Here is an 18,755-nt window from a genome sequence, read left to right as displayed (position 1 = left end):
TGATCACTATATTTCAGTTTATACTGTGCTTGCTCTTTTTCCTAAAACAGGGTTGCTGTAACCTGTGACCCTAAATGTTCAGGGTTGAAAATAAAAGGCCCATTGGCTGTTAATGTCACTTTTTTTCATGGGAAAATATAAACCTGAAGTCATGTAAAATAATTATGGAGCAATTTGGTGCTAAAGGGGTCAATATATCAAAATGTTGACACCATAAATCAGGCACAACCTTTTTTTTGTAAAGTCACTACATTTTTGGCAAATGTTAAGTTAGTGAGTTTTTGGTGTTCTCACGCCTGTCCCGACAGGCCCGCCAAAGTGGGTAGAGGATTGTAGAACTGGGGACATTACAACTTCCACTCATCTAATTAATAAAAAAGGTAGAAATCCAGCAACCGACCTTCTAAAAATGCAGAGCTTTATTTTTCAAATATTAAAAATATTAGCAAAACGGTAGTACAAAAACCAGATAGCCGCAGGTGTCAAAAACAGACGTGTTTCGGATATTATTTCTTAGTCATTGTTTCTGAATTGCTTGGCATCACAGTGTCAGTGCAATAGATCTTCTACAGGATAAGGTGAGCTGAAAATAACTCCTATTTTCTCCATCATCTAATTTATGACCTGACGTGGCATGCCTTATGCCAGAAGTATTACACCAGTCATTGAATGTGTCACACACAGCTTGAGTCTTTAAGTGGTGTGTTCCTCTTAAGGAATCAAGTGCCTCCTACTCTATCACATCCCTTCATTGGCAGTCTTAATGAATTGGGCCATAATTTCAGAATTTTGATATATACTAAATTCTAACACAATGCAATTTTTGTCTGAAAATTTAATCTCGTCTATATTTACTTGACCATAGCCTAACCCTCAACAGTCCTGCGCTGGTAGCTTCACGCTCAGTCCTGTACTTGTTTTGGGTCTCGATCTACCTGTCTTTAGTTTTTTCATCATTGTCCATTTATTCTTCATGTCCTCTGTCTTTATTCAAGGATCTCTTGGCACTGAGTTACCTCACAAAGTGGTCAGTGGGGCCAAAGCATGTCATGACGTGAGCTACAACCCACTTGATCATCTTGAAAGGCCTAGTCAGTCCCAGAAGATCCGAGACAGATGAGGAAGCTATGAAAGATGAATGAAAGAGCAGATATGTGAAGACCAAAAAGTAGAGGCTCAAGGGAGCTACAGATGGAGGACAAGTAAGAGGCAATCTAAAATAGGTGATATAAAACATTTGGGTCCTTTATAACCCTTTCCTAGCATTGTTTCAGACCAACTGAATCTTCTGGCTGATTCAAGTGAATCTGCCTGAAGCAATTTAAAGGCGTTTATTTGAATAGGGAGCAGATATACAGTTGATGTTGATAGAGCTGTGCTGTGCCGTTCCTTAACTGAGCACTTTTGGCCACCACCGACATTGGTAAAGCTGATCGGCAGGGGGGTGTCAGTTGTCACAGCCCCTCTGAGCAGATAATAATGACTATTCCTTAGGATGTTAATGTAAAAGACAATACCTTAAAGGGGTTGTCCACTACTTTGACATTGATGGCCTTCAATGTCTGATTGTCCAAGGTCTGACACTACACACCTCCACCAATCCGCTGTCCTCGGTTCCGGTGGCAGCATCAGGGAGCCGGAAATGCTCAGCTTTGGCGCAGCTCCATCTTCTGACAGTGGCTGTGGCCAGGTACTGTACATTCACCTCTTATTGATTAGAATAATAGGCGGATGGGCAGTACCCGACCGTAGCCACTAAGATGGAGCAGCACTGGAGCTGAGCATTTCCAGCTGTCTGCTGCCACCGCCGAGAGCGAAAACAGCTGATCTGTAGGAGTGCGGGGTGTCGGACCCGGATTGAGCAGACATTGATGACCTATCCTAAGGGGCCCTTTGCACACTACGACATCGCATGCCGATGCTGAGCGCGATAGTCCCCGCCCCCGTCGCAGCTGAGATATCATGGTGATAGCTGCCGTAGCGAACATTATCGCTACGGCAGCTTCACATGCACTCACCTGCCCTGCGACGTCGCTCTGGCCGACGACCCGCCTCCCTTCCTAAGGGGGCGGGTCGTATGGCATCACAGCGACGTCACACGGCAGGCGGCCAATAGAAGCGGAGGGGCGGAGATGAGCAGGATGTAAACATCCCGCCCACCTCTTTTTTTCCGCATTGCAGACGAGACGCAGGTAGGAGATGTTCCTCGCTCCTGCGACTTCATACACAGCAATGTGTGCTGCCGCAGGAACGAGGAACATCGTACCGTCGCTGCAGCCAAAATAATGAAAATGACCGACACTACACCGATCATACGATACCGACGCTTTTGCGCTCGGTAATCGTAGTTAAAACGATTTACACACTACGATGTCGAGAGCGACACCGGAAGTGCTTCACTTTCGATTTACCCCACCGACATCGCACCTGCGATGTCATAGTGTGCAAAGGGCCCCTAAGGATAGGCCATCAATGTCAAAATAGTGGATAATCCCTTTAAGGAGAAAGTTCCTCATCTGTAATATTGATCAAAATACTGTCAGTTGAGAATGGCTTTATGTCTACATGTCACATTGGTTTTTAACAGGGCACGCTACAAAATTAAGAACTAGTTTAGGAATGTTTTAATTTTTAACCTTGAGCACATTTACATTTATGATTTAGATTGAGCTAAGCCTTGAAATTCTTTTATTGAGTTTTTTTGAGCAACTATTTATGCAGAGATGTGTCCTTCCCTATCTGTCCTCTTGAGTGACATGAGATGACAAATAGCATTGAAAAAAATCTAACGGTTTTATGATACTCTGTCATGAGAAGTTTATGCTATATGTTTCTATATGTGGCCGCACAGTGGTTCGGATGTGATTGGCAACCTGTTGAGGGTTTTGCCAGGATATAAAATGTAGTAAATCAGTATCATGAGAAATTAGAGCTCTTATTAAAATTCAGTGATAGGTAAGGGTGGACAAATCAATTTTTCAATATAAACATAACATTTTGATTGTGTTTATTCATATGTGTCTATGCGTCTTCAGCTACTGTAGTAACATAAGAATAGCTATTTTTTATAATGGCAGGTGTAAAAAAATGTTGACAGTTATAGCCTACTTCTATGTAGACCTGTGTCTAACGTTATACATATTTTTTTATAGTAATCTAGAACATGAAAGAACTAGAGATGAGCGAACCCCAAGTTTGGTGTTCAGAGTTCGTACCGAGCACTGACTTTGCCGAAAAAAAACAGAGTTCAGGTGCTTTGCGTACGCATACCACTTGCGTGAGCATCGCTGCGCTCAGTGCTCAGCCCAATGCGAGCTGCTTGCAGGGTTTGATTGGCTCGCATTGGGGGTAACAACAACGTGATCGGATGTAGTGTGTACCAAACAAAAAAAATGGAAAAACCCTGCCCACCCTTTCATCAGAAGTGCTCTGTGTATGGCTGGCTGCATGTCGAGACCTGAACTGTCCAATTGGTGACTTCCATTGGGGTTCAGGTCAAGTTCGGGTCACAAACCAAACTTTTTCAAAAGTCTGGTTGCGCCCGCCGAACCGAACTTCCACGGGTCCGCTCATCTCTAGAAAGAACATATTCATTCAACATTCACCATAACCTCTACCTCAGTGGAGTCTGTTATAAATTTCCTAAATTAATTTATTGACTAGTGTTAATCAGATTTATGTTTTTATTATACTTAGTTCCAAATCCACCACATTGGGTCAAAAGATTCTGTCTGTGGCCGGTCACTACTAGAGGGCCCTCAAGAGATTAATGTGAACTATTTTATTATTCACTCTATAAACAGTGTAGAGATTCTATGCTCCCCCTACTGGTGTCTATAGAAAGCTACAATTTGTTATTTATATCTTTGCAGGGGATTTGGGGCTTAGTATGAGAAACATATGAAACAGAACTATGAATCACTTTAAGGATATTTATACGGAAAGTCAAAGAATTATCATGTACACACACAAAAACAGCTTTTATAATCCATGCAGATGGCACACTGGCTGAAATGAAGTTTTATGGCCACTTTGTATGTGCAACCTGTGTACAAATCCAGTTCTGTGCTCTTGGGTTTCACGATATTCCATTGTTTTCATTGTTACCATGTTTACACTACAATTTTACAATCCTATTTGAAATCCAACATGTCTTCTAGGTTTACGAGAAATTTCTTCATTAATCAGATCCTTCCCATACTCTTCTCTTTAACCATTACTCATCCATATTTGATAATATCACTATTTTAAGGGTCTTCCCAATAAAAAAAAAAGAGTATTGTTTGGGTTCCATTATATCGCTATATTTAGTAAAGGTAGTTGGTGACTTCTGAGTGCATTGATTTCCCAGTTCAGGAGCGTAATCAATTATTTATAAGGATGCAAAAAGGATTTATACTTATTCATCTATTTTGCATTGCATTGATACAAGACGAGAAGGTCTCTATGGGTATATAAACCAAAAATGTAGACCCAAAATGAACGATTGCTGTCTAGATGATATAGTATTATGATTCTTGCTTCAAGTGTCGGAGAACCGCTATTACCTAAGCCTCTACCTATTGCAGAAATGGTAAAATGATTCACTACATGTTACATACACTGAAAGGAACATCAATTCCCTGTTGCTTTTACTTCCCCTCTTTGAATGGTAGCAATTGAGCATTTGCATGTTGTGTTTGACGCCGTGCATGCTGAAGACATGCAATGGCAAGTGATAGTCTGCATGCCGCTTACTGAATGTCTCTCCTTTTCTCTCCTTCCCTGTCATGTGCTTTCAGAAGACAACCATGTAGAAGGTGGGTGCTTTCTACCTTATCTTCTCCCCTTCCCTCTCCCTTGTCCCTTTTTTTTTAGTTTTATGTCTAAAGGGTAAAGTTAATCCCGGTAAGTATTTTGATTTAAGAAAAAAAACAAACCTGCAATGATTTATCATTTCTATTACACGAGATGTTCCATATTTGCTTTGTCGACGTTCCTATCTTCTCAGCAGTGTTGCAGACCGATGCACTTTTTCTTTATCCAGTGCCATATTGAATATGTGTACATTTGATGTTGCAGCGAGCTATTAACGGAACGATATGCATCTGTCACACGTTAACATTAAAAATGGCATCAAATTGCTTTTTGAACATAAGGCATTGCTCTAGGAAAAATGTAACGGTGCAGGTTTTTACCGGTAGTACCTATTCTCATCTCGGCCCTTGTAGGTTTTGACATACTATATATTGATCCTGTACAGAATTGATCCAAAAGGAAGGAAACACAAAAAAAGAAAAGACTGTGTGTGGCTCAGAAACCTGCATCCAAGACTGCAAATGTGAATCTCACCCTTAAATGATAATTTTTCAGAAGGATTTAACGCCCAAAGCTATTTATATGTTCATTTCTCCTTTATTGAGTAATCAGTGTTTGAATAGATATGCAAATAAGGTAAAAAAACCCCTTTAAAGCCTCTGTCACTCCAGCTCTATTTTCCCTGCCCTGCACCGCCCCCTTTGCCTGAAGTCACACAAAGTAGAGACTGTCAGTCAAGCAGTAGGATTTGGCACTGGGCAGGGAATAGAGTTGGAGTGACAAAGTCTTCAGGCCTACAAATAATTCTTCACTGAAGAGACATTTGTACATCTGAAGCCTTTGTCACTCCAGCTCTATTTTCCCCACCCTGCACCGCCTCCTGCATGACTAATGCCTCCTTTGCCTGAAGACACACAGTGTAGAGACTGTCAATCAAGCTGTAGGAATTGGCAGCGGGCAGGGAATAGAGCTGAAGTGACAGAGGCTTCAGGCCTACATATAATTCTTCACTGAAGAGACATTTGTAGATCTGAAGCCTTGGTCACTCCAGCTTTATTTCCTGCCTTGCACCACTTCTTCCTGCATGATTGATGGATCTTTTGCCTGTCAGACAAGCAGTAGGAGTTGGCACTGAGCAGAAAATAGAACTGGAGTGATAAAGGCTTCAGATCTACAAATAATTCTTCATTGAAGAGACATTTGTAGATCTGAATCTTTTGTCACTCCAGCTCTATTCCCCACCCTGCACCAGCTCCTGTATGGCTGATGGATTCTTTGCCTGTCAGTCAAGCAGTAGGAGTTGACACTGGGCGGGGAATAGAGCAGGAGTGACAGAGGCTTCAGATCTACAAATAATTCTTCATTGAAGAGACATTTGTAGATCTGAAGCCTTTGTCACTCCAGCTCTATTCCCTGCCCAACGCCGACTCCTACTGCTTTACTGACAGTGTCTACGCTGTCAGTCATGCAGGAAGAATTATTCGGCCTTATTTACACATCAATTCAAATGCTGATATCTCAGTGACGGAGGAACAGACTGGCCATGTCAAGATATTGCTGGACTTGTCTTCGAAAAAGCTTCATGTGCATATAAATAATTTGGGAGATAAAAGCCTCCTGTCAGATTTCCGTTAAAGTATTCTAGTCTACAGTATATTAATTTTGACCGTTTAATGAATTGATAAATTGGTGTTGATCTCCATTGTTAACCAAAATTGGGGATTGTCTCTCTCGTTTTCCTCTGGCCAAAAGGGAACAGCCAGGGGTTGCTGACTAGAGCGGGCTGCACAAACTCCCTGCCTTATGTTCTAACGCTAGGGAAGCCTGAGAAAAACCTTTGGAGAATGGGGGCAAAAATCCCCTGATCTGGTGATCACTCAGAATCCATGAAGATCAGTACGAACTGCACCAGTATAACAATTGTCTAGTGTTGTGAAGGTAATCTATGTAGACTGGAATACCCAATATTGGCTTCCAAAGAGCTTGAATTATCAAAACATACTACTGTCACCTTTCACATCGCCTGTGCTGAGTGTTCACGTTACTGCATTGTCACACAGTAGAGACATGGGATGCCAACACAGCACAAAAGTAGACAACAGCTGGTGGGGGCAAGACCAATTTGAAAAAGTCCTTTTAAAAATTAATATACTACCTTATATCCCATCTTAATAATGACTGGACGCAAAAAGGATAATACTGATCCAATGCGGGGTCCAGTGCAGGGCCTAAAGGGTACTTTACACGCTGCGATATCAGTACCGATATCGCTAGCGAGTGTACCCGCCACCGTCCGTTGTGCGACACGGGCAAATCGCTGCCCGTGGCACACAACATCATTAACACCCGTCACACGGACTTACCTGCCCTTGCGACGTCACTCTGGTCGGCAATCCGCCTCCTTTCTAAAGGGGCAGTTTGTGCGGCGTCACAGCAATATCACACGGCAGCCGTCCAATAGTAGAGGAGGGGCGGAGATGAGCGGCCGGAACATGCCGCCCACCTCCTTCCTTCCTCATTGCCGGTGGACGCAGGTAAGGAGATGTTCCTCGTTCCTGCGGTGTCACACACAGCGATGTGTGCTGCCGCAGGAACGACAAACAACATCGTACCTGCAGCAGCAACAATATTAAGGAAATGAGCGATGTGTCAATGAGCAACGATTCTTCACATTTTTGTGCTCGTTGATCGTCACACTCATTGGTGTCACACGCTGTGATGTCGGTAACTGCACCGATGTCGCAGCGTGTAAAGCACCCTTGTGCAAAACACAATAGTCACGAAAGAAAGGATCGCCGAGCCACGCACAGCTCAACTGACAACGTGCATTGCGCAAACGGCAATACACAATTTATCCATTTTCCCTTGACAGTTTCTTGAATTATTGCCCACAGACATTAATTCTCCCGCATGAATTATGTACACAATAAATAAATATGAGTTGTCCATTTCTGTTTGCAATTATATGAATGACAAATAAATATAATATATTAAATGCTGCAACATATGGTACTCAATTTTCTGCAATAGAAGTTAACAAAATTATAAATGAAAGAGAAATATAAAGGAATGGTTATGATGGTGATTCCTCTTATGCTAGACCAAAATACTTTGATTGATTTGTTACAGACATAATATGGCAGCATATTAGCTGTTAGAATAATCTTTCACCCACTGCAGTCCTACTGATCCAGGCTTAGAGGAGCGTAGTCCGCTGTGGTTCTTTAAGCAGGCTTTACACACTACGATATCGTTAATGAATTATCGTCGGGTTTGTGACGCACATCTGGCGTCATTAACGATATCGCAGCGTATGACACTTATGAGCGACCTTAAACGATCGCAAAAGCGGTCAAAATCGTTTGCCGCGGAGAGGTTGTCCTGAATCAAAAAATCGTTTTCTGCTTATTAACGATGTTGTTCCTCGTTCCTGCGGCAGCACACATCGCTGTGTGTGACACCGCAGGAGTGACGAACATCTCCTTACCTGCATCCACTGGCAATGCGGAAGGAAGGAGGTGGGCGGGATGTTACGTCCCGCTCATCTCCGCCCCTCCACTTCTATTGGACGCCTGCCGTGTGACGTCGCTGTGATGCCTCACGAACCACCCCCTTAGAAAGGAGGTAGTTCGCCGGCCAGAGCAACGTCACAGGGCAGGTAAGTCCGTGTGACAGGCTTAAGTGAGGTTGTGCAGCACGGGCAGCAATTTGCCTGTGTCGCACAACCGACGGGGGCGGGTACGATCACTTGCGATCTCGTTAGTGAGATCGCAGTGTGTGAAGCCCACTTTAGAGTTAACCTGTCAGGAGCTTTAGGTCTCTTCATCCAAGCTCGGACTGGCCCACTGGAGAACCGGAGAATTCTCTGGTGGGCCCCTTTGCAGTAGTATGTCACTTTCCCCTAAACATGATCAGTAGTTGGCACAATACACTTACTTCACTATGTACAGACAAAAGGCGCATCTAAGCATTTATTTTACAGACTATCTAATATATTATTGCATAAACGCATAGGTACATTTGTGAATGTAATATTTCTATGTTGCTTCAATGGGCATCCTGTCTCAATGTTACTGGTGGGCCTCTGCCTCCTCAGTATGACATTGATACATCTATAACCCCCCTATTAGATTGATTCATTCTGTCACTATTATCAGCAATTCCACATACCTACAATCAAACACAATGATAGTTAATGTAGACAGTTGAAGGGAAATCGGCCTTTTCCCAGTGAACGGGCAGCCTTTTTTACATAAAGATTCAGAGTTCCCTTTCTCATTGATAAAATATCAATTTCTATTTATGTTTATCTCACAACAATGATCTTGATAACCTACTATTAGGGCATCCTGCACCCCCACCGATCATGTGATTTTAGGCTTGGCGGCTGCCGGATGTGAACACTTGCAGAGCTGAGCAGCACAGCTCCACCAACTGTTTAGTGGCCACTGCCAGGTACTGCACCATATTTACATATTCATTTAAATATCTGCAGTATCAAGTATAGGCCACGAAACACTTGACGTAGCTGTGTTGATCAATTCCATAAGTGTTCATATGCGGCAGCCGCCAAGCCTGAGGTCAGCTAATCGGTAGGGTGCCAGGTGTCAGACCCACACCTGATGTTTGAGACATATCCCAAATATTGGTGATCAATATCATAGTAATCAAACACCCTTTAAAGCACCACTCCAGCAGGTTTTTTATTGCATGACTGGATTGATGCTGTAAATCTACGTCCCGTGCCACGTGTCATATACACCCCTTCCAGTGGCTTCACTCACTATCGCCACCACTACGGTCGGTCTCCATTGATTTGAGACCTGCCGACAGCTCCAGTGTTTCATGAAGCTTCCTGGTGGTCACAACTCAATACAAATCTATGAGAGCCTTGTTCTGGCCTTTTTCTGGCTCACATAGAGATTCATTGGGAGCTTGTGATGTAACTTCTTATTTCTGGCCAGTCAGAAGTTACTGATACAAGATGGCATTGTGGGACCGGAGCGGCATCGGTAAATGGTGAAGATGCCGGAAGGTGAATATAGGTCAGGGGCAGGGGGCTTAGATTTAAAGCGCCACTTCAATTCTGAAAAAAACCCTGCTTGACTGGTGCTTTAAAGTTTAGTTTTACACAACTCCAGGTACCAAGTCACTAATGTGGATGATAAAATGCAGATATATTTCAGCCATCTGAATTGTGCCTTAAACAGAGGAGTGGAAGCTTCCTCAATAAATCTACTTTATAAAGGGCTTCTGTCTCAAGGGTTCTTTTTTGCTGCCTCATCTGAGAGAAGCATACTGTAGGGACAAAGACTCAATTTCCAGCAATGTGTCACTTACTGGGCTGCTTGGTATAGTTTTGACTTGTTTATCAGCTGCAGTTTTGACTGGTCACTCAAAGATAAGCCAGATCACTGAGTGACAGCTTTCTGTGTACCTGTGCATAGGCAGAAAGCTGCCAATTAGTATAAGGGGCAGTGATAGAGCTCAGGAATATTGAGGACTACATTGCTGTAGATTTTCAAGTCCTCTCAGTGATAGTCTCCTGTTGATATTCTCCATTGTTTTACCAAAACTACGTCAAGAAGTCCAGTAAGTGACACATCAATGCAATCTGGGTATCTGTCTCTACACTTTTGTGCTTTCAAATGGGATGCCAAAAATAGAGACTTTTTTGACTTTTTAATCCCTTTCCAACATACTGTTATGTCTGACGTTGAGTCCCTATCTTTCTTACACAGACAGCAGCTGCCTCCAATAGCAACAACCGGTATTGAGTTCTAACCGCTGCTGTTAACCCTTTAAATGCTGCTGTAACTCTTAGAAAGACACACAGTCCAGGGGTTCGAACCATTCCAAGGCCCCTTGTGTCTGCCATGATGATGCTCCTGCAACAACTAACCTGTGGCCGGCCTTCATAGGAGACCATGATTTTTTACTATAAATTGCAATAATATGGTAATGAAATGTATAATAGAAGTGTGCAGATGATAACAGATTCAAGTCCTCTAAGATAAAAATATAAACTAAACAAAAGTTTTTTAAGAATATATATACAAATGTGTACAGTATATCACAAAAGTGAGTATGCCCTTCAAATTTTTGTAAATATTTTGGTAAATATTTGATACAATGTACAGTGTCAGTGTGCAGCTTGTATGACAGTGTACATTTGGTTCCCTCTAAATAAGTCAACACAAAGCCATTAATGTCTAAGCCACGGGCAACAAAAGTGAGTACATCCCTAAGAGAAAATGGCCAAATTGTGCCCAATTAACCATTTTCCTTCCCGGTGACATGTGACTCATCAGTGTTACAAGGTCTCAGCTGTGAATTGGGAGAAGGAGTGTTACATTTGGTGTTATCGCTCACACACTCTCTCATACTGGTCACTAGAAGTTTAACATGGCTCCTCGTGGTAAATAATTCTCTTGAGGAGCTGAAAAAAGAATTGTTGCTCTACACAGAGATGGCCTAGGCTGTAAGAAGATTGCCAAACACCATGAAACTGAGCCGCAGCATGGTGGCCAAGACCATACAGTGGTTTCCACTCAGAAAAAGCCTTGCCATGAACCAAAGAAGTTGAGTGCATGTGGTCAGTGTCATATCCAGAGGTTGTCTTTTCAAAAAACATGTATGAGAGCTGCCAGCATTGCTGCAGAAATTACAGGTGTCAGTGCTCAGACCATATGCCGCACACGTCATGAAATTGATCTGCATGGCTGTCATCCCAAAAGGAAGCCTCTTCTCAAGAGAATGCACAAGAAAGTCCAGAAACAGTTTGTTGTAGACAAGCAGACTAAAGACATTGATTACTGAAGACATGTCCTGTGGTCGGATAAGGCCAAGATATACTTATTGGTTCAAATGGTTTCAAGCATGTGTGGCAACTACTAGGTGAGAAGTACAAAGACAAGTGTATATTGCCTACAGTTAAGCATGGTGGAGGGAGGATCATGGTTTGGGGCTGTTTGAGTGCTGCCGATTGCTGGGAGCTACAGTTCATTGAGGGAACCATGAATGCCAACATGTACTGTGACATACTGAAGCAGAGCATGATCCCCTCCCTTCAGAAACTAGGCATCAGGGCAGTATTCTAACATAACCTCAAACACACCTCCACGACGACCACTGCCTTGCTAAAGAAACTGATGGTAAATATGCTGGACTGGCCAAGGATATCTCCAGACCTAAACCCTATTGAGCATCTGTGGTGCTTCCTCAAATGGAAGGTGGAGGAGCGCAAGATCTCTAACATCCACCAGCTCCTTGATGTCGTCATGGAGGATGGAAGAGGATACAGCGCCTCCTGTGAAGCTCTAGTGAACTTCATGCCCAAGAGAGTTAAGACAGTGCTGGAAAGTAATAGTGACTACACAAAAAAATGTACACTTTGAGCAAAATTTGGCTATTTTGACTTAGGGGTGTATTCACTTTTTTTGCCATCGATTTAGACATTAACGGCTGTGTGTTGTGTTATTTAGAGGACATACACATTTACACTATTATACAAGCAGCACACTGACACTGTACATTGTATTAAAGTGTCATATCATCAGTGTTGTCCCATGAAAAGATATAATAAAATATTTACAAAAATGTGAGGGGTGTACTCACTTTTGTGAGAAACTATATAGAAGTAAACAGTTGAATTAAATTACTTTACCCGAATTATAAATAAATAGATAAATAAGTCTATGAAAAGAAAAAATGTAGTATTGCTGTGTCAGGAAAAGGTTGATTTATCAAAGTATAAAATATTAGCCGGATCGCTGCAAATTGGAAAAGGAAAACAATTAGGGATGATGGAATATTTTGATTATTCGGCTGTGCAAATATTTTCCGAATACCTATTCGAGTATTCGATGAGCAATGTAAGTCTATGGGAGGCCCGAATAGTTCCGAATAGTTGTTATTTGGGTTTCCCATAGACTTACATTGCACATCGAATATTCGCGAATAGTGGAATAGCAGCGAGGTATTCGGAAAATATTCGCAAAGCCGAATAATCGAAGTATTTGATCATCCCTAAAAACAATCAAAACTCCAAAATTATGGGGGTGGGGGGTTTTCAATCAAAACTTCCTATCCACCCAAAAAATGGTATCAATAAATGTTGTGACCTCGCCACCCAAACAATAAGATTTCACAGCTCCATTAATGTAAAAAGAAAAATGTCACATGTTGCCCCACAAACAAAATATATATTTTTTTACAACATTCAGATTTTTTTTCCTTCACTTAAATTAAAAAAACCTATACAATCATATTGCCGTGTCATGTTTACATCACAATGAATGCCGTAAAAACCAAAACCCAAATAACAATGGTGAAATTGCATTTTTTGTTGGCAATTTCAACGCTCTTGAAATTTTGTTCTCTAATTGTCAGTACATCAAAGGTTTTCTTTCAAAACTACAACTTGTCCTAAAAAAAAAAACAAGCCATCAAATGGCAATGTTGAAGAAAAAGTAAAAGAGTGATAGGTCTTGGAAGAAGGGGCCAAAAATTGGAAATGGAAAAATTGCTAGAAAAGAGAGAAGAAATCTAAACTTGCCCAAAAGGGTTTAACATTTCATTTAAGCTGTAAATTAACAAAAAAATAAATTAATTATTGATTTTAATTGGACACGAATACTTTTTTGATTAAGCAAAATTCGAAAATCACCAAGATAAAAAAAACAGCACCATAAACATTTGCAAACTTGGCAGTCACAAAGTGCAATGTCTCCTTCCTTTGTGTTAGTTTATAAACATTGCATATCATTTATTCTCACCTAAAGGGATGCGATGATTTTTGGCTCATTCTACCCGCCATTGTTTTCCTTTTTATTAAGAAAGGAGCACTTTTTTGTTTCCCGCTAGATATACTGCATCTCGCTGCCAATTTTTTGACATTTCAATTGTTGTCTTCAGACACCAATTTGATTGCAGAATGTTCTGAGATTTTGTTATTGCTCAGTTTACTTGATCACCTGCTCCCTTTATTCCCCTTTATTCTCTTTTACCTAACAATACTTTATGACATTTTTTTTATAGTTTAGTTTTCCTATATTAAATTTCTTAAATCTCTCTTTGTACTTTATTCTTATATTAATCACAATCTATGAGTTTAGCAATGAGCCGTTTATTGACTGGGAAAGAATTTTTCTTTTTTTTTTTAGGTACATGGAACATTTTTCCAATATTTCCCATAAAGCCACATTTACTTTTGATAAGCATATGTTAGAATAACCTAAACCAAATAAAATGTTATATATATATATAAATAGACAAAAACTTTGGAGCAGCACAAAAACAAAAGACTTTTTTAGGGTACAATGTTCCCACCTTGCGGTTCTTCAGATAACTATCCATGAAAAAGACAAAAATAGGCAGGCAGCACTCCACAGATTTTTAAATTGCCTGGCCTTTATTGGTCACTATGCACCTATGTGACCAATAAAGGTCAGGTAATTTAAAAATCTGTAATTGAAAAATGTGTATATATATATATGTGCGTGTATATATATATATATATATATATATATATATATATATATATATATATACATATATATGTGCGTATATATATATATATACTATGATAGTTTTAACAAACACACACACTCACATATATATATATATGTGTGTGTGTGTGTGTGTGTTTGTTAAAACTATCATAGTCAATACTATCTCTCACTGACAGAACGAAAGTGATCTCAGGAATATATACATTTACCATTCAAGATCCTAGCAGTGATTTTCTAATATATTTCAGCCACATCTGTTAATTGAAAACAAATTCCAGTTAAGTCCTTTTGCCAGATGTACAAGAAAGATTAACGATAAATAATTCAGCATTATGTGTAATAACTGTTTGTTGACTAGTGCTCCCAAACCTTTTTACTTTGAGAGCTACATCCAGCTCTGAGACAGGGTTGTGAGCCACATACAGCTCTGAAACGGGGTTGTGAGCCAGATTCTGCTCTGAACGAGGATTGTGAACCACATGCAGTTATGATGGTTCTGACCCACATCCAGCTATAAGAGAGTGTTGCGAGCCACATCCAGCTATAAGAGAGTGTTGCGAGCCACATCCAGCTATAAGAGAGTGTTGCGAGCCACATCCAGCTATAAGAGAGTGTTGCGAGCCACATCCAGCTATAAGAGAGTGTTGCGAGCCACATCCAGCTATAAGAGAGTGTTGCGAGCCACATCCAGCTATAAGAGAGTGTTGCGAGCCACATCCAGCTATAAGAGAGTGTTGTGAGCCACATCCATCTCTGGCCCTCCGAGTAGTAACATCGAGATCCTGCTGCACACCTCTACTATAATTGCACCCAAAGCCCCTATTACCGGTATATCAACAGACAAAAAAAAAATCAAAGCAGAAATCACACTTACTCAATATACTTACATCCTAGGGTTCCCACCTTACCACTATTTGGTATTCTTTGAACGCTTTAATTGGCAGTATCATCCTATCTTCAGCTTATCATGCTTAATTTATCTCTCCAAACCTTAAAGTCATTGTTCGATCTAAATCCATAAGTCTGCAGTCACTCTATGTCCCTCCATGTGACTTGTAAATCCTCACATCACACGCACTGTGTGATGTGAAGATTCTCCAGTGTTGATGCCGGAAACGGTGGTCACGTGGCCGCAAGTGTGTGATATGCAGATTCCTGCTCAGAATCCGACTAGTGAGTGCGGCCTCGCTCTATACACCTTCATTGAGCGAGGTCATGCCAATCTAGTTAGATTCTGGCCATTCCCGGCTAGGACACTACAGAATCCTCACAGCGCACAATGTGAGGATTCACAAGTCTGCAGTCACATAGAGTGTCATAGAGTGACGGCAGACTTGTGGATGTAGACCGAACAACCCCTTTAAGCCAGTATATGTGTATCTAGATCAGCTAGTCACAGAAGTCACCATCTGAAGATCTGCTCTTCTAATCAGTTTTTTTTTTAAACCTGAATCTAAAGCAACAAGCTGAAAGACACCCATAAGATACACATCTTTGGCCTGTGAACCACAAGTTGCTCTCAAACTTCAGGTTGAGGATAAAACTTTAAAAAATTATTTTGGGCAAAATCAAATAAAAGCATAGCATTATTTACTGCATCAATGTTTATTGCATCATTTTAATCTAAATGTTCTTTCTGATTAAATCAATATTGTTGATCAGGCAACATGAAAACGGAAAAAAGAATAAAAAAAGTGAGCCAAACCAATCGTTTACTAAACAGAGATTCCACCAAATACTCCTTACAATTATTTATAATATTTATTAAAAAATATAAATGTAAATATTCATAACTTTGACAATATAAAAAAAAATAAGAAAATCTAACAAATAATATTATCATATAATATTAGAAAGTAAATAATAATAATTATAATAAATGTAAGAAATACCATATAAAAATACAAAAATAATACTATGAAAATAATATGCCAACCCATAAGTCTAAAGGGTGGTTTACACGCTGCGACATCATTACCGATATATCGTCCGGGTCACGTCGTTAGTGACGCACATCCGGCGCCGGTGACACCAAGGAACGACGATCAACGATTGCAAAATCGTTCAAAAACGGTGATCGTTGACACGTTGCTCCTTTCCTTAATATCGCTGCTGCCACAGGTACAATGTTGTTCGTCGTTCCTGCGGCAGCATACATCGCTGTGTGTAACACTGCAGGAACAACGGACATCTCCTTACCTGCGTCCACCGGCAACGAGGAAGGAAGGAGGTGGGCGGGATGTTACGTCCCGCTCATCTCCGCCCCTCCGCTTCTATTGGCTGGCCGCTTAGTGACGTTGCAGTGATGTTGCTATGACGCCGAAAACACCTCCCCCTTGATGGAGGGATTGTTCGGCGGTCACAGCGACGTCGCTGACAAGGTATGTGCGTGTGACGCTGCCATAGCGATAATGTTCGCTACGGCAGCAAGCACCAAATGTCGCACGAACGACGGGTTCAGGTGCTATTGCGTTCGACATCGCTAGCGATCGCTAGCGATGTCGCAGCGTGTAAAGCACCCTTTAAAGATCATTTGGGCATATTATTGCTCTGTTTAACCTGATTCCCTTATAGCAGTCTATGAGACCATATTTTACAAGGATGTTTGATTCTTAAAGGAAAAAAATGAGGAATTCTCCATTGTATCCTTACAATTTGCAAATACATATTGCAGCACTTAGAGTACCTACGGCTCAATATTACAGCATCAATGTGCCATGGTAAAGATTTTTGCTGCATGAAATGCCTAAAATATTATCTTCTAATGCCGTCAGGTTTTTGACTGTGCATTACAGATTTAATTTCCCCGCTTGTTAAAGGAGCATATAAACTTGTATTTTTTTATGTTTTTCCACATCCGACACTAATGAACAACAATCATAAGGTTCTACCTGATATAGTTTAGTGTTAAAGGAGTTTAATGGTGTAAAATGACAAGTCTGCAGTCACTCTATATGACTGCAGACTTGTGAATTCTCCGGTGTCATAGCTGGGAATGGCAGTGATGTGGTAGCGAGTACGTGATATACAGACTCTTGGACAGAATCTGACTAAATTGTGTTGCCTTACATTGAACCTAATCGGATTTTGACCAGGAGTCTGTGTATGTCATACTCGCGGCCACATGACCGCTGTTCCCGGCTTTGACACCGGAGAATCTTCACAGCGTGCAATGCGCCTACTGTGAGGATTCACAAGTCTGCAGTCACATAGAGAGACACACAGAGGGACTGAAGACTTGTGAATCCTCACATCATGTGCACTGTAAAGATTCTCCGGTGTCAGAGCTGAGAATGGCGGTGACAGGGCAGTGAGTACGTGATAGACAGACTCTTGAACAGAATCTGACTAAACTGTGTAGCCTTACTCTGAACCCAATTAGATTCTGGTCAGGAGTCTGCGTATGTCATACTTGCGGCCGCATGATCGCCGTTCCCGGGTCTGACACCGGAGAATCTTCACAGCGCGCAATGCACGCAATGTGAGGATTTACAAGTCTGCAGTCACATAGAGAGACACATAGAGGGACTGCAGACATGTGCATTTAGAATGAACAACTCCTTTAAAGGAAATCTGTCAGGTGATTTTTGTGTATCATACTAACAGTATCCTGATATAGGGTTTCGGCAGCCCTTTCAGGATATGAAACTTTTACTCCTATACGTTGCCCCATTGTGTTACTATAAGTCCTTGAAATGTTATGGTCTCCTGCAGACTAGTTAAGTGTATCTAAATACCTCATGCATATTCACCTCTCTCCCCTGCCCACCCCTCTGTGTGGCATCAGTGATTGGTGCAGGCTGTCAATATTCATTTGTTAGAGAAAGTGAAACTAATATACTATAGTTTCCTGTAAGAGAGGGGGTATCACTGCTGGAGGATTAGTTTCACTTTCTGTAACAAATAAATACTAACAGTCTGCACCAATCACTGATGCCTCACAAAGAGGTGGGCGGGGAAAGGGGTGAATGTGCATGAGGCCTTTACATACACTTGACTAGTGTGCAGGAAACAGTAACATTTCAAGGGCTTATAGCAACACAATGGGACAACATACAGGAATAAAAGTGACATATCCTGAAAGGGCTGCCCAAACTCTATTTAAGGATACGGTTAATATGATACATAAAAATCACCTGACAGATTCCCTTTAAATGCAGCTCTCATTATTTCCTTCTAACTTGGCTAACTTTTTTCCCCTCTAGCCCAAATTTCTGAAGCCTTCACAGAATATTGTACGAAAAAGAAATATAACAAATAATATGTATTTAACACCTTTCACCAATTCACCTTTTCTGTTCATCTCTGAAAGAATTAACAAAAAAAATACTTGATATATTTTTTTTTTGTTCCATTGACCTCACACATATTACTTTCCATCTATACAGGCCCTCTGCTGACATGTAGACCCACATATAAATTCCTCCCATATTACCATTTCAATGT

The 18,755-nt window shown here is 41.1% G+C and overlaps 1 protein-coding gene across 10 annotated transcripts in view; it reads left to right on the top strand.

Annotated features, from left to right (window-relative positions):
* The window catches only part of NRXN1 (neurexin 1), a 2,061,945-nt gene that overhangs the window by 176,862 nt on the left and 1,866,328 nt on the right, over positions 1-18,755 (top strand). For 7 of the 10 annotated variants that reach the window (XM_075339225.1, XM_075339229.1, XM_075339228.1 and 4 more), the window contains exon 3: positions 4,782-4,799. The exons of the other annotated variants lie outside the window; for them this stretch is intronic. In XM_075339225.1, the coding sequence (XP_075195340.1) occupies positions 4,782-4,799 (18 nt within the window). The remainder of the gene's footprint in view (positions 1-4,781; positions 4,800-18,755) is intronic. 10 annotated transcript variants of the gene reach the window in all.

This window comes from Anomaloglossus baeobatrachus, chromosome 3, assembly GCF_048569485.1.
Source record: "Anomaloglossus baeobatrachus isolate aAnoBae1 chromosome 3, aAnoBae1.hap1, whole genome shotgun sequence".
In the NCBI taxonomy this organism is placed as follows: domain Eukaryota; kingdom Metazoa; phylum Chordata; class Amphibia; order Anura; family Aromobatidae; genus Anomaloglossus; species Anomaloglossus baeobatrachus.
This window is presented reverse-complemented; position numbering and strand designations above follow the sequence as displayed.